The 20,251-nt window shown below is 41.7% G+C and overlaps 1 protein-coding gene across 1 annotated transcript in view; it reads left to right on the plus strand.

Moving 5' to 3' along the window:
- CTR9 (CTR9 homolog, Paf1/RNA polymerase II complex component) overlaps positions 1-7,710 on the plus strand; it is a 34,756-nt gene extending 27,046 nt beyond the window's left edge. The window contains exons 17-25 of the mRNA XM_049890379.1: positions 104-220; positions 364-509; positions 1,647-1,718; positions 2,255-2,390; positions 2,730-2,876; positions 3,808-3,965; positions 5,018-5,114; positions 5,608-5,720; positions 6,648-7,710. Of these exons, the coding sequence (XP_049746336.1) occupies positions 104-220; positions 364-509; positions 1,647-1,718; positions 2,255-2,390; positions 2,730-2,876; positions 3,808-3,965; positions 5,018-5,114; positions 5,608-5,720; positions 6,648-7,074 (1,413 nt within the window). The 3' untranslated portion in view covers positions 7,075-7,710. The remainder of the gene's footprint in view (positions 1-103; positions 221-363; positions 510-1,646; positions 1,719-2,254; positions 2,391-2,729; positions 2,877-3,807; positions 3,966-5,017; positions 5,115-5,607; positions 5,721-6,647) is intronic.
- Positions 7,711-20,251: the final 12,541 nt, after the last annotated feature.

The raw sequence follows: 20,251 nt of genomic DNA on the forward strand, positions 1-20,251 counted from the left end.
CCTTTTCACAGAGCTTTAAAATTTCTTGAAAATTTGCTGCAAAATAAAAATACCATTTAATCTCAGTTGTACTTTAATTAACTTTTTTTTTTTTTTTTTGCAGTATGAAAACTGTCTCAGAAAGTTCTATAAACATCAGAACACTGAAGTTGTTCTCTATTTGGCCCGGGCCCTCTTCAAGTGTGGCAAGTTACAAGAGTGCAAACAGACTTTGCTGAAGGTAAAAACTCACTGCATTACTCTAACCCAATTCTTTGCTGCATTGTATTTTTTAATTCTTTTTTATGCATATTCACGTACCTACTAAAATCCTTTTCATGTCATTAGGTAATATAAAATATTTGCTTTGTTTTGTATTTACAGGCTAGACATGTGGCACCCAGTGACACAGTTCTTATGTTTAATGTGGCCTTGGTGCTACAAAGATTAGCTACCTCTGTCCTGAAAGATGAAAAAAGTAATCTGAAGGAAGTACTTAATGCTGTGAAAGAACTGGAGCTTGCACATAGGTAAAGATTGTGCAGAAATAACCTTTGAAATGCTTTGCTTCTTTCAACCCATGTTTCAAAAGGTGCTGAAAATCACTTCCCTCAAAAGATAATTGTATTAGAATCATTCCAGCCATAATTAAGCCAAGTAGACAGCTGCCACCAGGTGGCACCAAACTGTAGCCAGGGACCTGCTTGATTTGGGTCACGTAGCCAGACTCCTTGAACTTTATAGCTTTGAAAGCTTGCCCTAGATTTCTCATCGGCAATAATATGACCCACTATCTTATGCATTTGCAATATTTAGCCTCCACTTACGTTATCTTGGTTTTACTTGTTACACTAACCCAGTGTCCTCGAGTCCGTCGATTCCGACTCATAGCGACTTGTTACACTAGTGTGCTTTTAGAGGTTGTTAATTGTCATTGGGAGTCCCTGGGTGGCATAAACAGCTAAGTGTTAGACTACTAGGTAAAAGGTGGCTATTTGAACCCATTCCGACGCACCTCAGAAGACAAGCCTGGCAGTATCCTTCCAAAAGTTCACAGATTTGAAAACCCTGTGGAGCAATTCTACTCTGCACGTATGGGGTCACCATGAGTCAGAATTGACTGGACGGTAGCTAACAGCAATTTTCATCGAGCTAGGATTAAGGCCTTATGTCTTAAGGCCTTATGTCTTAATTACTAATTAATAGATTTACTCAGCTCAGCTAAAAATTTATTTAATGTTATGTTCATTTGGTAATTAAATGTGTGGTAAGGCTTTGTTTAACCTTATTTGAATTGTTGATTAAACATTTCTCATCTTGCCTGGTAGATTGTAAGTACTTTGATGGACTAAGCCTCCTAATTCCCATGCTAACATTTGGTAAATTTAGTGATTAGTAAATATTCGTTTCTTGAATTGACATTTTTTGTGTGTGTGGATTTACCAGTAACATTAAATATAACTTTGCTTGTTTTGATGAACTTGTCTTTATATTGATGAGAGACTTATGAGTGAATTGCATATATAATTTTTTTATTGAGATGATAGTCCTTTATGCATTAAATACATTCATGTGAGTCAGCCAATACCTTTGTAGAACAGATTAAAAAATCTAAAGGGCCTATTCCATTAGAAACTTTATGTATTGTATTTTCTCATTCTGTTTAGGTACTTCAGTTACTTGAGTAAAGTGGGAGATAAAATGAGATTTGATTTGGCCCTCGCTGCTACAGAAGCCAGGTACTATGTGTAGAACGTGACTGTGTGTGAGATGTAGTCACTGACATTGCTGTGGGCTGGGTGAGTGACTCCGTGGTGAACAGAGAACCCCTGCCCTCCAGGGTCCAGTCTTTCATATGCCTCTCCCCTAGGGAACTCTCCAGCCTACACCAAGGTTTTTCTTGGGGGTTCCTTTTAGGGAATATGGCAAAATTGATTTAGTAAAAGTACTTAAGTTGTGTGAGAAAGTGCTTTCCTGTCTGTTTCACCGCTGTCAGATAAGCCACCAAAATCAAGATAAGGATCCCTGATTCTTTGAATGTCTGAGGATAATGTTGGAAATTATCTTAGCTGTGCTTTGGAAGGACATTTATAGTGTGGAAACTTAACATAGTTGGAAGTATCAGTTTATGATAACTACATTAATTTTGCTAGTAGTATCTACTAACAATCCTGCTTCAAAATTTTTAATTTTTCTAAGGAAAACAGATGTTCTGAGTTTTCGAACAAAGTATACTAACTGCATTCATGTTTCTCTAAATCTGAAAATGTTCTAGGCAATGCTCTGACTTACTGAGTCAGGCCCAGTACCACGTGGCCCGGGCACGCAAACAAGATGAAGAAGAACGGGAATTACGGGCCAAACAAGAGCAAGAAAAAGAGCTACTGAGGCAGAAACTTCTTAAAGAACAGGTGTCTATTGTATTTTCCGGCTGTATTAGAAGTAAAGAATTGTGTGCGTACATATACTTTCTATGTTCAGAAAGAGGTCCTCTGCTTAGGGTTCTGTTGCTGTTGAGTGCATTCTGACTCATAGCAGCCCTGGAGGACAGAGTGGGGGAGAGCATAGAGTAGAACTGCCCCATTGCGGTGTCCTAAGCAGCTGGGGCATTAAGACTGCTGAGCTTTTGGTTGGCAGCCGCAGCTCTTAGCCACTGTACCACCGGGGCTCTGATTAGGATAGTAGCCATGAGTTTTTTCACCATAAAACATTTTACTGGAGTTTTTTCCTACCTTTTTTTTTCCTCACAGGAAGAGAAACGTCTCCGAGAAAAGGAAGAGCAGAAGAAACTTTTGGAACAGCGGGCCCAGTATGTGGAGAAGACAAAAAATATTCTTATGTTTACTGGTGAAACTGAAGCAACAAAAGAGAAGAAAAGAGGTGGCGGTGGTGGACGGGTAAGATATGATTCCCGTTGACACTGATGACATCATTCCCTATCCTTTGGCTTGTAGGGATGAAGATAATTGGTTAAACTCAGTCAGTACTTAGCCCTTAGCTTTCACTTTCCCCTTTGTTAAAAGACAATTTTCCAGTAGAGAAAATGATTTAAATAGTGTCTAGTATTCAGAAGTGCACTCCAGTGTTAGCTAAGAACCTTTTACCTGTAGTGACCTCTTAAGTAATTGATGATTTTGCATAGTTTTAACCCGTTGAGACATTAATCCCAATTAGAAGTCTAAAATACGGGCCTAGCCACCTGACTTGAGTTTTATGCTCTTTTAAGAACTGTCCCTATGGGATCAAATTGACAACAGCAACTTGAAAGATTAGATAGGAACCTTAGGGGACAGTGATTTACATTAATAAAGGAGGAACACGTGAGAAAAGGATAGTGCGAATGGTTGCACAACTCAAAGAATGTAATCAGTGTCACTGAATGGTACATGTAGAGACTGTTGAAGTGAGGTATGTTTTGCTGTGTATATTCTCAAAAACTAAATTTTTTTTTTTAATATGTTAAAAGCAATTTAGGACTTTCGCTATGACTCTCAGTTAATTAAACAGCTATTTCCAATAATGTTCTTTGCTACAAATGCCACAAAAGTTAGGCAAGCACTGATTTTTGAAACAGCTAAAGGAATATTTCTTATAAAGCTGAAAGATATTGCATTAAAAAATCTCTGGGTATTAAATCAATAAAAAGGAAAACTGAAAGAAAAAAAAAAAAACATACAGGCCTAGCCAAGCTTCTCTTCCATGTGACTTAATAAAAGATCCTTCATTTGTAAAATGACTGACAGGATGTGGCCTCTTTCTGTACCTTAGCATTCAAGCCGTATTCATTCCACCAGCGGGGAAATAACTGTAGTCGTGTTTGGATTTTAGCGTTCTAAGAAGGGAGGAGAGTTTGACGAATTTGTCAATGATGACACCGATGATGACCTTCCTCTGTCCAAAAAGAAGAAGAGGAGGAAGGGCAGTGGCAGTGACCAAGAAGGCGAAGAAGAAGAGAGTGGTGAGAGAAAGAAGAAAAAGAGGAGAAGGTATTACAGCCACTAATGTGTTCTAAATAACCTCATAAGAGGGATAAAAGACCTTTTGCCTTCTGAATCGTTTTTATGTTTAGAAATTTAGGCACAGCTGGTACTCACTTGATCTTCCCAGACGTTAAAGCCTTTTGTGCCCCCACTGTAATTTTAACATCAGCGTATTATAAAACCTCTGAGTACTTGGAATCTCCGCACATCTCCACTGCTTTCCATCCGAGAACTTCTAATTAGTCATAATTGCCTTTTTCATGTCTTTAAAGTGGTAATTAATACTTACTGGAAAATGTATGGAATTTAGGATGAGAGAATCTGTATTTGTGTCCACATTAACTATGTGGTCAATCTTAGAAAAGTCACTGAGCCTAAGTTTCCTTCTTTGTAAAATGGAAATAACCACGCCCAGCTTATGGTTTTGCTGGTTGTATAAAATGTGAATGTACGTATGCACCTTTTAGATCACCCAGTGCCATCTGCTGTTAAGGTCGAGGGTGCCCTGCCCATCTCATCTGGAGGTGTCCTCCAGGCTGTCCCAGTGCCTCTCTTATGCTGCTTCTCTGTCCAGGAGCCTTCATTCAGATACTGTACCAGAGTCTCAGACCACACTTCCTAGCCCTCAGCTGACTATACTTGGAAAGAACCTGGTGAACTCATTCAGACCTGTGGAATTGAAGCTGTGATGAGGACATCAGCAGTAGGCCTGGAATGAGTAGTTGGGAAGGAAAAGGAGAAAGATGTTGGGGCCTGGGACGTGGGTCTTTTCAGACCTCCTCTGTCACTCCATCTATGTGTAAGATGCAAGCTTAGATTAATAAGAGGGCTCAACAGTGACTAAATTAGTTGACAAGCATTGCATAAATAGGTGATTTTTGCAGACTCCTGAACCATGTGCAGCAAGAGTAAGCTGTGACCTTTGCTGTTAGGGAGTGTGACACACCAATTCTTGGGGTATTCAGAAGGAAAGAAAGAATATTTTGATGGTAAAGCAGTGTTAGACTTTATAGGCATGAGTGAGTCTTGACAAACTCTCTTGGTGTTCACTGTTTAAGACCTACAAAGGGAGAGGAAGGGTCTGATGATGATGAAACAGAGAATGGTCCAAAACCGAAAAAGCGCCGCCTACCAAAAGCAGAGAAGAAAAAGGCCGTAAGTTTATAGTACTGGGTTTTTCTCTTCCCCTGTAAGCATAAAAGATTGCACTAGAATACATTTTTTTTCAGCAGTTTCCTCAAGCACAAATGATTGTTTTCAAAGTTAATTGGTTGCTATTTGATTGTATCATTATAAGGCTACCCAAAAATCTAACAAGATGCTCTAATGTTCAGGTCTTTTTTTGTTTGATTGTGCTTGAAGTGAAAGATTACAATTCAAGTCAGTTTCTCATACAAAAACTTGTACACACATTGTTTTATGACCCTAGTTGCTCTCTCTGCATTGTGACAGCACACTTCTCTCGAACCTGTATTTCCTGTGTCCGTTCAACCAGCTCCTGTCCCCCTCTGCCTTCTCATCTCGCCTCCGGACAGGAGCTGCCCACATAGTCTCATGTGTCTACTTGAGCTGAGAAGCACGCTCCTCGCCAGTATCATTTTATTAACGTACAAGTCTTGACTAATCTATTATGTTTGACATTCTTTAGCCCAAGCCAGAACGTCTGCCTCCTTCAATGAAGGGAAAAATAAAATCCAAAGCCATAATATCGTCAAGTGATGATTCTTCGGATGAGGATAAACTTAAAATTGCTGATGAAGGGTAGGAATTTTCCCTTGGTAAATTACTTTCTTCTGTTGATTGTGAGGATGGTGCAGGACTGGACAGTGCTTCATTCTGTTGTACATAGGGTTGCTGTGAGTTGGAACCAACCCCACAGCACCTGACAACAGCAGTGATGTAGGTAAATCAAAAGTGATTGTTAACCAGCCTATCGCTGTTATGCCAATTTTTTTTTTTTTTTGCATGTTGTTGTTTAAAAAAAGAATTAGCATAGTGCGCTTATAAAAATACCTCATGGGAGGGGAGGACAAGATTGGCAGACAAATGTAGAAGGTGCACATTATTTGCATGAAAACATGGTAGATAGATCTTAAAAGAGCATAATGCTCAAGGCAGATGTTCATTACTAATTCAACTATTGTTTAGTTTTAAGACTTCAGGGGATATTTTAGGTTAAGGTTTACCCTCGGGGCAATAGTTTTTCAGGGGTTTATCCAGCTTCCATGATCCAGAAGAAATCTGGAGTTCTTGAGAATTTGGTGTTCTATTCTGTATTTTCTCCCTTTTGTTGAGAATCCTTCTATAGAACGTTTGCGCCAAATGTTCAGTAATGGGAGCCGGGCACCATGCAGTTCTTCTGGTCTCATGGCAGAGGTGGCTGCAAGTAGCCACACACTTCATTTCCGCTTCCTACTCCTGACTCGTTTTCCTCTATTGCCCCAGGCGAATAGAAACCAATTGTTGTACTTTGTCTAATCATTTTTTTTTTTTAATGAAATATATCACATTTACAGAAAAGTACACAAAACAAATACCACAGAATGAACACTGGTGTAAACACTATCGAAGTCAAAAAACAGAAGATTAAATGTCCTTATTTAAAAAAAAAAAAAAACACATACTCTGCTTGTCAGGGACCCAGTTGGCCAGAACCCTCAGTGTCTAACCAATGCTTGTCTTTGCCAGACATCCCAGAAACAGCAACAGCAACAGTGACTCAGACGAGGGTGAACGGCGGAAGAAACATGCCTCGTCAGAGAGTGATTCTGACGAGAACCAGAACAAGTCTGGCAGCGAGGCCGGCAGTCCCCGGAGGCCCCGCAGACAGCGGTCAGATGAGGATTCAGACAGTGACCAGCCATCCAGGAAGAGAAGACCTTCGGGTTCTGAACAGTCTGACAACGAGTCTGTGCAGTCAGAAAGAAGCCGCTCCGGAGTTTCTGAGAACGACTCTCGCCCAGCTTCTCCAAGCGCTGAATCAGATCGAGATTCCGAGAGAGGATATGATAATGAGGGTTCTGACCAAGGCTCCGGAAACGAGTCAGAACCAGAGGGATCCAACAATGAAGCCTCGGATCGGGGTTCAGAACATGGTTCAGATGATAGCGACTAGGTTTTATTTCATAAATAAGCTTCATCTCTGGAGGAAAGTTTTTTAATATATGAAAGCTGTGATAAAAATGTTTCAGGTGTTTAGGCAAACAGTTGTGGAGTTTTTCCTAAGGCTGTTTTTTTTCTATCCGTTCATATACTACTAAGCCCCAGGAAACTTTTCCTGTGCTAGAGCCCCATCTTTGACAACGTCTCGTGCAGATGAGACCATTCTTCATTGTGGTACAGCTCCACTTATCCTATGTGAAAACTGCAGTAAAACAAACCCAGATGCTGAATCATTCCTACACCGAGGTTTGACTGAAACTGTGGCCGATGTCTCGTTTTCTTTTTATATTAAGCAGCATACTGTTTCAATTTTTCTTGTAATCTTTCACCAAGTGGTACCAGAAATTTGGTAATGCCTTTGTTCCATTTTGAGTTTAGATTGAGACTCTTATTTTCTGGAGGAAGAGGTATCTACTGTATAATTGCACCAAAGTACAAATGAAAAGATAGTTTTCTTCAATAGTTAATTCTGCGGCCATGTAGATAAAATCAAAAATATATTATTTGTTAGGTTGAATAAGGTGTGAAAAAATGCTTTTCTGTTAGTAGAATACAAAGACCTACCTAAGCCACATAATAAAATTCCTTTGCCAACTTTTATGGGTAACTTTGTGTCCTTTTTTTTTTTTGCTGAAGGTACATTTGTATATGAAAATTCAGTGTAAGTAAACTGTAAATCTTTGGAAGAACTGCATTAGGTCAAAGGTTATTTACTCAAGACTTTTGTAATTCTTTGCAGATTTGTGGGTTTTTTTTTAAAAGGTGCAAGCAAACTAAGGTACAATTATGTATTTTTACTTTCAGTAATTCAGTGATGAACGATTTAAGAGTAATGTGATTTTTATATTTTTATACAGTTTGCAAAGGGCTTGAATTAATAGTCAAGTATTAAATGCACTATATTAAAAAAAAAACAATGAGAATTCAGAGACAGATGCCTTTTCTGTCCTCGAAAAGCTTACAGTCTAGTGGAGAAGGTAAATGCATTGCCCCTACGGTGTGAAAAGAAGCCCTGGTGGCACAGTGGTTAAGCACTCAGTTGCTAACCGAAAGGTCAGCAGTTCTAACTCATCAGCCGCTCCAGGGGAGAAAGATACGCCCATCTGCTTCAGTAACAATTTACAGCCTTGGAATCCCTATGGGGCTGTTCTACTCTGTCCTAGAGGGTCGCTAAAAGTTGGAATCCACTTGGCAGCAATAGGATGGTGTGAAAAATGTGATTGTGGGAGCACAGAGGAGAAGGCCTAACAGTTCCCAGTTTGAGGAAGCAGGGGAGGCAAGGTTTCCTGAAGGATGGGTGACCTGAGATGACACAAAGACCAGCCGAGTGGAGAATTAAGGGAAGGGTGTTCTATGCAGAGGGAGGCATATGTGCTGCTCTGTGAACTATAACAATACAAGGGAGGCCCAGCAGGCATGTGCCTTTGAAAGGTGAGGAACCTGAGATTCAGAAGTTAACAAAATTGAGGAGAGTCGTGTAGCTCTTAAAAGGTGATGTTCAGACTAGAATCCAGGTCTTCTGCCTCCTTTCCCTGGTTTTCCAAAATGTCACACTATTTCAGGTGAGTTAGTTAATTCTAAAGGTAACAAAAAATTAAGCACTTTAAGTAGTCAACAACAACAAAACGTGGACAGTCCTTTGGCGAGCTATTCATGGAAAGGTTTAAACCTAATGTATATAGTGGGTTTTCTAATGCCTTGCATTCTTCTCCACCTTTATGGCTGCAAAGATGCTTTTGAGTATACTTCCTCATTTACAATTTTGGAGTCTGTCTGAGGCTGGGTTCTCTAGAGAAGCAAAACCAATAAAGCATGTAAGTATATAGATTTGTATCAGGAAATGGTTCACAGGTTGTAGATGCTGGAATGTCCTAAGTCCGTGGGTCAGGCTGGAGGCTTTTGATTCACATAGCCAAAGAGGCTGGTGAACCCAAGATCGGCAGGCCAGACAGCAGGGCTCTTGCTCACAGACTGTGAAGATCTACGAATTCCAAGATCGGCAGTCAAGACAGCAGGTAAGCTGCTAGCTCAAGTCCCAAGAACCAAAGGTCAGACAAACAGGAGCCAGTCGCAGGATCCAAAAAAAAAAAGCCTGCAAGAGAGTCAACCTATATAGGATGAAGGCCACACACCCAAGGAAACTCCCTTTCAACTGATTGGCTACTCACAGCAAATCCCATCATGGAGGTGATCACATTATATCAAATCTCATCACGAAAGCGATCACATCATATGACTGCCAAACTACATCATAACTGCCAAACCACTGAGAATCAAGGCCCGGCCAAGTTGACACACAACCGGAACTATCACAGAGTTCTTTTGCAGTTTTGGAGTTCCGCCTTTAGGTACAGAGATTGCTCTACAGTGTGCCTCTAGATGAGCAGAACGGCAGTATTCCCTGGCCATCCTGCCGATTTCAGAAGACACTGTAAGGTTTCTTTGAGCCCTCTGTAGCCACCATTTGGAGCCTGAGCGCTGCAGAAATGACCAAGGTGTGGGCAACACCCACTTAGGAAGGGGAAGGCCCTCTGACAAAGACATTTGACCAGTCTATGGCTTTCTGTGGCTGCTGCCTTGAAAATTCACTGAAGCTCTGAAAGACAGCTAGGCTTCTACCTGCTCCTCAGGCTCAGCCTTCTGTTGCCCAGTGGAGTTGGATGTCAGTGGGAGAAGGCAGTGTGAATAGTGGTTAATTAGAGGAGAGGTGCTAGAGTCCAGGAGTCCTGGACTGGAATCTCGCTTTGTGACACTGAAAAGCCGTGTGACCCTGGCCTACTTCTAGTTAGGCCACTTTCCTCATCCTGAAATGAGGCATTTCTCCTACACTGAATTTTGAGAGCCACAATTGGATCTGTTATAATTAGAGAATATGATTTGCACTGCCTTTGATTGCCAATTCAGAACCAGACCAAACATCAGGGCCATAACATTAAAGCTATTCAATTTAAAAATGAATTTTTGTTTAAATTTATGCAAAAAAAAACCACTTGGTTTTTCTGAATCCTAAACTTTAGCCCACTCCCCCCCCCCCAAAAATTACTATTTTTATAATATGAGGTTTGCTAAGGGGGCAATTATTCCATTATAGTAAAAGACTATACCTAACTCATGGAGCCCTGGTGGCATAATGGTTAAGAGCTGGGCTGCTAACCAAAAGGTCGGCAGTTCAAATCCACCAGCCACTCCTTGGAAACCCTATGAAGCAGTTCTACTCTGTCCTACAGGGTCGCTGTGAGTCAGAACCGAATTGATGGCACCTAACTTAACAACAACATACCAACTCGTAGGATTGTGAAGATTAAGGTATGTTACATGATGAATACACGGTGAATTCAGAATTGGCTCTGAGTGTCAGACACTGAACCAGCAGGCTCCATGATCCTTGTTCCCATCAAATAGGGACTGGGTCAGCTACTCTTTCATAGGTCGTCTTTTTAAAAATTTTTGCTTTTTCCTAGTTCCCTTCCACTTTTAATCTCCAGGAAATATACTAATACTTTCCTGGAGCTTTTAAAGTATCCCTTGTTCTGACTCCAGTAATGAAGAATGTCTATCCCTGAGAGAATAAATAGCCAACAGAGGCAAGAAAAACCTTTAAAAGGAGAATAACTTCATCTCCTTAAACCAGAATTTGGAGCATCTGATCAGTGCAGCTTTTTCCTTAAGGTAGTTTCTGATGCCCTGCTTTTATTGGTGTGTTAGAGCAGTAAGAGTCAATGGTGGTGCCTCCCATGATAACATTGGGAATACAGGAAAGGGTATGTGCTACAGGAAAATCAAGTTAGTCTAGATCTCAGTGCATTCTCTGATTTGGGGAAGGCAGATCAAATCAAGAGTGCAGCTATCAGTAATACTCATTTTGCAAAAAAAAAAAAAACTCATTGCCATCAAGTTAATTCTGACTCAGAGTGACTCTACAGGACATAGTTGAACTACCCCACAGGGGAGCCCCATAGGGCTGGTAGATTTGTACAGCTGACCTTTTGGTTAGCCTCTGAGCTCTTAACAACTGTGCCACCAAGACAATTACCAAAAACCAAAACCACAGTGCGGTCAAGTCGATTCCAACTCATAGCGACCCTATAGGACAAAGTGGAACTGCCCCGTAGAGTTTCCAAGGAGTGCCTGGTGGATTCAAACTGCCAGCCCTTCGGTTAGCAGCCGTAGCACTTAACCACTACACCACCACCAAGACAACAGGCCCTTCTAATTAGAAGGCTGGCCTGGCTTTTAGCAGAACTTTAACGTTCACTCGTATTGATGTGGTAAATACTTCACTTCTCAGCCTCAGTGCCCTTATCTATAAAATGGATCTTTTTTTTTTGCCCTCTGCTTGGTTTTTGTTTTGTTGTTGTTTTTTCATGCTTTTTTTTAAAATTGTACTTTAGATGAAGGTTTACAGAGCAAATTAGTTTCTTATTAAACAGTTAATATACATTATTGTTTTGTAACATTGCCAACCCCGTGACTTGTCAACACTCTCCTCTCTCAACCTTGGGTTCCCTGTTACCAGGTTTCCTGTCCACTTCTGCCTTCTAGTCCTTGTCCCTGGGCTGGTATGCCCATTTAGTCTCATTTTGTTTTTTGGGCCTATCTAATCTTTGGCTGAAGGGTGAACCTCAGGAGTGACATCAGTACTGAGCTGAAAGTGTGTCTGGGGGCCATACTCTTGGAGTTTCTCCAGTCTCTGTCAGACCAGTAAGCCTGGTCTTTTTTTGTGAGTTAGAATTTTGTTCTACACTTTTTCCAGCTCTGTCTGGGACCTTCTACTGTGATCCCTGTCAGAGTAGTTGGTGGTGATATCCAGGTACCATCTAGTTGTGCTGGACTCAGTCTGGTGGAGGCTGTGGTAGTTGTGGTTAAAATGGGTCATTTGATGTCACTTTTCATCTGAGTTCATGGTCCCCATATGTACAATGGAGAAGTGATATCTACCCCTTCGTTTATTCTTGTAAGCTGTAAGGTCAAAAGACCTGTAAGGTTGGTCTTTTGAGAGTAAATGAAGTGATTTATGTGGGGAAAAAAATGAGGTCGTTTGAGATCCTTTTGTTTTAGCATTCCAGGGCCATTGCAGAGAATTTTGAGTGTCTCAGCCTTAACTGCATTAGTAACTTCATGTCTTTCTGTGTCAAGTAATTGCAAAGCATGTCTGCTATTTCAAGCCTAATTTTTTCATAGATAAATAAATATAGCTGACATCGAGTCTCCTCCAATTCATGGCGACCTTATGTACAATAGGAGCCCTGGTGGCACACTGGTTAAAGAGATTGACTGCTAATTGAAAGGTTGGCTATTCAAAACCACCAGCTCCGCGGGAGAAAGATGTGGCAGTCTGCTTCCGTGGAGATTTACAGCCTCAGAAACCCTGTGGGGTCACTATGAGTCAGAATCGACTCAATGGCAGTGGGTTTGGTTTGGTTGGGTTATATACAATAGAACAAAATGTTGCCCAGTCCTGTGTCATCTCCACAATTGCTGGCATGTTCTAGTCCATTGTTGCAGCTATTGTGCCAATCCATCTCACTGTTTTCCTCACCCTCATCGGCCCCCTACTTCACCATCCTCCTCTAGTTATTGATCCCTCCTGGTGATGTGTCCAAGGCAAGCAAGTTGGATAATGTTCTGTTGTGATCTGTAGGTTTTCACTGGCTAATTTTCAGAAATAAATTGCCAGGCATTTCTTCCTACTCTGTTTTAATCTGGACACTTCACTGAAACCTGTCCACGATGGGTGACCCTGCTGGTGTTTGAGATGACAATGGCATAGTTTCCAGCATCATAACACAGAAGCCACAACAGTACAACTGACAGGTGTTGGAAATTAAACCAATTGCCATCAAGTTGACTCCAACTCATGACAATCCCACGTGTATCAGAGTAGAACTGTAATCCACAGGGTTTTCAATGGGTGATTTTTCAGAAGTAGATTATCAGGTCTTTCTTCCAAGGCATCTTACTCAAACCTCCAACCTTTCAGTTAGCAGCTGAGCAAGTCAATTGTTTGCACCATCCAGACTCCAATTTAAAAATTTTTTTAAAAAGCCAAATGCATACAGTTCTTAAGCAAAGTTTTGCTTACGAAACTTATGCATTTGGCTCTTTTTTGTTTCTTTTCTTTTTTCTGCTTACCAACTTGACAGCAACCAACAACAACAACAAACAACAGAAGTATTTTTGTTAACATTTTCAATTTTGAAAATAGAGTTTTGGAAACTATCTGACCTTTTTCATACATTTACTTTGGCATAGCTTGTCCATTCTAGATTGCCACTATTGCAATGCTTGAGGACAATCCTGCATTTGTTCATGCAGTCCACAGCTAAATAGTGAAGGGAGCGCTCATTAGGTGCAAGACATCCGGGGGTGGGTAGTTAGGTGTCTTATCCAGAAGTCACTAAATTGTGAATTCACCTTCTTGCCAATTCTATGTCCTAAAGAGAGGTCCCAGTGTTTGACAGAGTGTTTTCCATGAAACACTAGTCCCAGAAAATACTCCTTAAAATAGGATTCCGTAGTCAAATAAGTTTGAAAAATGCCGCTTTTGGTGACAAAGCTCAGAAAACCAATTCCAAATGATTTCACGAAGGGCAGGATTATTGTATCCTGTAACTGGAAGTCTGGGGAGTTGGGGAAAGGCAGGTAGAGTCCAACCAGTATCGTCAAAGACTCAGCTTCATTCATTCATACTTTTTATCACGTATATAAAAATACATGATAAAATATAAAAATAATACAACATCTATACTCCTTCCAAAGACTTCCTGTGTACCCTTTCTTAATTGCCCTCCATCCATTCTCACATGTGATAATCCTTCTGAGTGAGGTATTTAAACCTATTTAGAAACTGGAAAATATGGCCTTGGTGATAGAAACAATGCTGGAAATCAAATGATAGAATTTTGCAAGACCAATGACTTCTTCATTGCAAATACCTTCTTTGACCAACATAAACGGCGACTATACACATGGGCCTCACCAGATGGAACACACAGAAATCAAATTGACTGCATCTGTGGAAAGAGACGATGGAAAAGCTCAATATCAGAACAAGGCCAGGGGCCAACTGTGGAACAGACCATCAGTTGCTCATATGCAAATTCAAGCTGAAATTGAAGAAAATCAGAGAAAGTCCACGAGAGCCAAAATATGACCTTGAGTATATCCCACCTGAATTTAGAGACCATCTGGAGAATAGATTTGATGCATTGAACACTAGCGACCGAAGACCAGACAAGTTGTGGAATGACATCAAGGACATCATCCATGAAGAAAGCAAGATGTCACTGAAAAGTCAGGAAAGAAAGAAAAGACCAAGGTGGATGTCAGAGGAGACTCTGAAACTTGCTCTCCAACATCAAGCAGCTAAAGCAAAAGGAAGAATTGTGAAGTAAAAGAACTAAGCAGAAGATTTCCAAGGGCGTCTCGAGAAGACAAAATAAAGTATTATAATGACATGTGCAAAGAGCTGGAGATGGAAAACCAAAAGGGAAGAACACACTCGGCGTTTCTCAAGCTGAAAGAACTGAAGAAAAAATAAAGCCTCCAGTTGCAATAGTGAAGGATTCCATGGGGAAAATATTAAACGACGCAGGAAGCATCAAAAGAAGGAATACACAGAGTCATTATAGCAAAAAAAAATTAGTCGATGTTGAACCATTTCAAGAGGTGCCAGATGAACAGGAACCCTTGGTACTGAAGGAAGAAGTCCAAACTGCTCTGAAGGCACTGGCAAAAAACAAGGCTCCAGGAATTGATGGAATATCAATTGAGATGTTTCAACAAACAGATGCAGCACTGGAGGTGCTCACTCGTCTATGCCAAGAAATATGGAAGACAGCTTCCTGGGCAACTGACTGGAAGAGATCCATATTTATGCCTATTCCCAAGAAAGGTGATCCAACTGAATGTGGAAATTATAGAACAATATCATTAATATCACACGCAAGCAAAATTCTGCTGAAGATCATTCAAAAACGGCTGTAGCAGTGTATTGACAGGGAACTGCCAGAAATTCAGGCTGCTTTCAGAAGAGGACGTGGAACCAGGGATATCATTGCTGATGTCAAATGGATGCTTGCTCAAAGCAGAGAATACCAGAGGATGTTTACCTGCATTTTATTGACTACGCAAAGGCATTCAACTGTGTGGATCATAACAAACTATGGATAACACTGCGAAGAATGGGAATTCCAGAACACTTAATTGTGCTCATGAGGAATCTTTATGTAGACCAAGAGGCGATTTTTCGGACAGAACAAGGGGATACTGATTGGTATAAAGTCAGGAAAGGTGTGCATCAGGGTTGTACTCTTTCACCATACCTATTCAATCTGTATGCTGAGCAAATAATCCGAGAAGCTGGACTATATGAAGAAGAACAGGGCATCAGGATTGGTGGAAGGCTCGTTAACAACCTGCGTTATGCAGATGACACGACCTTGTTTGCTCAAAGTGAAGAGGACTTGAAGCACTTATTAATGAAGATCAAAGACCACAGCCTTCAGTATGGATTGCACCTCAACATAAAGAAAGGAAAAATCCTCAGAATTGGACCAATGAGCAACGTCACGATAAACGGAGAAAAGATTGAAGTTGTCAAGGATTTCATTTTACTTGGATCCACAATCAACAGCCATGGAAGCAGCAGTCAAGAAATCAAAAGACGCATTGCATTGGGTAAATCTGCTGCAAAGGACCTCTTTAAAGTGTTGAAGAGCAAAGATGTCACCTTGAAGACTAAGGTGCCCCTGACCCAAGCCATGGTATTTTCAATCACATCATATGCATGTGAAAGCTGGACAATGAATAAGGAAGACGAAGAATTGACACCTTTGAATTGTGGTGTTGACGAAGAATATTGAATATACCATGGACTGACAAAAGAATGAACAAATCTGTCTTAGACGAAGTACAGCCAGAATGCTCCTTAGAGGCAGGGATGGCAAAACTGCGTCTTACATACTTTGGACATGTTGTCAGGAGGGATCAGTCCCTGGGGAAGGACATCATGCTTCGCAGAGTACAGGGTCAGCGGATAAGAGGAAGACCCTCAATGAGGTGGATTGATGCAGTGGCTGCAACAATGAGCTCAAGCATAACAATTGTAAGGATGGCAGAGGACTGGGCAGTGTTTCATTTTGCTGTGCATAGGGTGGTTAAGAGTCGGAACTGACTCAGCGGCACCTAACAACAACAACAACAACAGAGATTTAACCCCCTTTTGATGATTCAGGTTTACAATTGTGAACATCGGTTATTACTGTGTGCCATTATAGAGGTCAACGTGTGTCGGGTTCAACGCCAGTGGTTATATCTTTCTCATGTAATTTTCCAAGAGTCACACATACAGCAACTTGGCAATAAATAGGTGATAACCAAAAGGCTGGAGCCCTGGTGACACAGTGGTTAAGAACTCAGCTGCCAATCAAAAGGTCGGCAATTCGAATGCACTAGCCACTCCTCGGAAACAGTCGCTGTGAGTTGGAATTGACTCGATAGCAATAGGTTTGTTTTTTGTTTTTGGTAACTGAAAAGTTGGAGCCCTGGTGGCACGGTGGTTAAGAGCTCAGCTGCTAACCCAAAGGTCAGCAGTTGAAATCCACCAACCACTCCTTGGAAAACCTATGGGGCAGTTCTACTCTGTCATACAATAGGGACTATGAGTCGAGAAATCAAAAGACACATTGCATCGGGTAAATCTGCCACGAAGGACCTCTTTAAAGTGTTGAAGAGCAAAGATGTCACCTTGAAGACTAAGGTGCGCCTGACCCAAGCCATGGTATTTTCAATTGCATCATATGCATGTGAAAGCTGGACAATGAATAAGGAAGACCGAAGAAGCATTGACGCCTTTGAATTGTGGTGTTGGCGAAGAATATTGAATATACCATGGACTGCCGGAAGAACGGACAAATCAGTCTTGGAAGAAGTGCGGCCAGAATGCTCCTTAGAGGCAAGGATGGCGAGACTGCGTCTTACATACTTTGGACATGTTGTCAGGAGGGATCAGTCTCTGGAGAAGGACATCATGCTTGGCAAAGTACAGGGTCACTGAAAAAGAGGAAGACCCTTAACAAGGTGGACTGACACAGTGGCTGCAACAATGGGCTTGAGCATAACGATTGTGAGGATGGCTCAAGACCAGGCAGTGTTTTGTTCTGTTGTGCATAGGGTCACTATGAGTCGGAACCGACTCGACGGCACCTGACAACAACAACATGAGTCAAAATCAACTTGACAGCAACAGGTTTGGCTTTTTTTTTTTTTAACTGAAAAATAGTTCAAACCCACCAGTTGCTCCGCGGAAGGGAAATGTAGCAGTCCGCTTCCATAAAGATTACAGCCTTGGAAACCCTATGGGGTAGTTCCACTCTATCCTATAGGGTCGCTAGGAGTCAGAATTGACTTAATGGCGATGGGTTTGGTGTATCCACTTATGATCTGTGCCTTTTTCTGTATGTTTGTTTATCTTCAATAAAAGCTACTGTTAAAGATTTAAAAGGAAAAAAAGGATTACAGCCTTGAAAACCCCATGGGGCAGTTCTACTCTGTCTCGTAGGGTCACTAAGAGTCAGTATTGACTCGACAGCAGTGAGTTTTTTTTTTTTTTTTAATCTGTATTTTGTTTTTAAAACTGAATTTCTTACCTATAAGATGGAGGTTGTGAGAGAAGATTGGACTCTATGGTCTGAGGTTTCTGGTAAACCATTCTTCTTTCCTACCATGTGTTTTAGCAAATTCTTTTTGTTGGAGTCACGTTTACCCTTGGCCTGTGAATGGCAGCCATTTGGTTTGAGTCCAGGTGCCCATTCCGAGACATGGTGGCCATCAGCAAATGTGCTGCCAGGCCCTCCATGTGGCTGCAAATTGTAAGGATGCTGTTTCTTAGAAACCACTCTGTTGTTCTATGTTAACAATTATGAAGGCATTAAGTGTTAGTCTAACTACTGGAACATCACTCCTCTGGCAACCTGTAAGTTTGATCTTTAGTCCCAAATAGGCTGGATTCATCTAAGTGGGGTGGAGTATGTATGATAGCATCTTCTCCAGATAGGGATCAATGCCAAAATCTTTGTTCTCTCCTAGACGGTTTGTTCTTTAAAACAATACTGCTGTGATTTCTCCAGTGGGAGCTGGTACTCTGATTTCCTTAACTGGAGAGAAGTGGAGACTTAATTTCCTGCCTCTGCCTGCAGCTGATTGTCCTGGCCTGCATGTGTGCCTAGGCGTAAACAGGCTCCTCGCATATCACACCTCCTGCTGCCATCTGTGTGGAGTGGTGGCTAAAGCAATGCGAAGGAGTGCCCTTGGGCCAAAGGTCTCTACTTGATATTTGAGTTTTGGAAAATGTCTGCATGCATATTCCTTGGCAATGAGCAACTATGTGAGGGACAAATGCTGGGGCTGGTTTGATGGATGCTAAAACCTTGCTTCAGTAGCCTGCAGCAGCCCCCTCACTGGTTCTAGCCAGAACTCTCTACCATTGGAACCAGGTGCATCCATCCTCCTTTTTCATGGTTCACAGATATTGCAGAACTCAGTTTTCCACCCTTTGGATTCTCCAGGATGACTCACAGACTCTTCCTTACTGAATCTCACATTGCAAACATCTCATTTAAAATTCTAATTCAAGGCAGCTTTGAAGCACTCAGTTGGCACATGACGGGTAGCATGCTCTCAATGACAGCTGAGCTATGGCCAGCGAGCCCTGGTTCCCTGCAGTTGCACTTGCAAATGCCTTGTGGTTATTTGGCTCCAGAGAGTGGGGTCCGAGCATGAGAGGGCTTGGCCTTTGGTAAAATGCTAGGACCCTTCATCCATATTAAATGGAAGGGAATCACATGTGGGTGTTATAGTTGACAAGTTGGTGGTTTCGTTGGTAGGAAAATATGGAAGTATATACTTGCTTCTCAATTAAATAGAAGCTGAGAGCCCAGGGCCACTTTTAGTGGGAAGGAAGTACAAGCCTAGTGGTCAGCAAAGGCATCTGGGTCAATTATATTGTAGATGAGCACTTTGCAAACTTTAATGTGCTGAGAAATCATCTAGGGATTCTGATCCAGTAGGTCAGGAGTGGGACCAGATATTCTGCATTTCCAACAAGCTCCCCAGTGACGCTCATCCAAAGACTACACTTTGAGTGTTTATGGTTGTATATCGTTACAAATCTGTACTTGCTGGGGGAACATCCACATACTTTTCTTATGAAAGCCCACCCAGGCCTGGTGATCTACTTCTGAAAAATCAGTCATAGAAGACCCTATGGAGCAGAGTTCTACTCTGACACACGAGGCTGTCATGGGAGCCAACTAGACGACAACTGGTTTTTATCCTATCTGCCAAAAGGGCCGTCTCCTGGAAGGCAGAAAGGGGGTGCTACAGAGACAGCACTCCTGATCTGCATTGCCCTCTGTGGCTTGAGGATTTCTCACCCACATCTTGTTATATTCCATCTTCCTGGAATGAACTCCAGATGGGTATGGAGGTCCTGGAGTGAAGGTGAGGGTAAGGGACAGGCAAGTCTGGGCAGCCTGTGTGACTTCAGCATCCTGTTTTGTTGCTCTCTGCTTTGTCAGGCATCTCCTTGGTAATTGGAGGTACAGGAGTGAGTGAGAGTGATAGTGATAGTGTTAAGGGAGGAAAAGAACAGCAACTCAGGCGCCAGGCTATGAAAGAAGGCCTTGAGGGAAAACTGAGGAGAAGCCTGAGAGGAAAATAAACAACTGTTGAATGCTTTTGATAGGTCAAATAAGACCAAGAAATACTCATTGGATTTTACCGGTGATCTCAGAAGCTCAGAGGATGGAGGCAGTTCTTATTGGGACCAAACCCAAATTAAACCCATTGCCATCGAATTGATTCCAACTCGTATGGACTCTATAGAACAGAGTAGAACTACTCCACGGGGCTCCAAAGGCTGTTATCTTAATGGAAGCAGACTGCCACATCTTTCTCCTACCGAGCGGCTGGAGGGTTTGAACTGCTGACCTTTCAGTTAGCAGCTGAGCACTTTACCACTGTGCCACTTGGAAAAGCTACTGAGAAGATTCACAAAACATTCACATCTACATGCTACTGACTTTCACATTTTACCTTACTTAGCCCTCGTGGCCATTTGTAAGTCAAGT

Source organism: Elephas maximus, chromosome 7 (genome assembly GCF_024166365.1).
Source record: "Elephas maximus indicus isolate mEleMax1 chromosome 7, mEleMax1 primary haplotype, whole genome shotgun sequence".
Classification (NCBI taxonomy): domain Eukaryota; kingdom Metazoa; phylum Chordata; class Mammalia; order Proboscidea; family Elephantidae; genus Elephas; species Elephas maximus.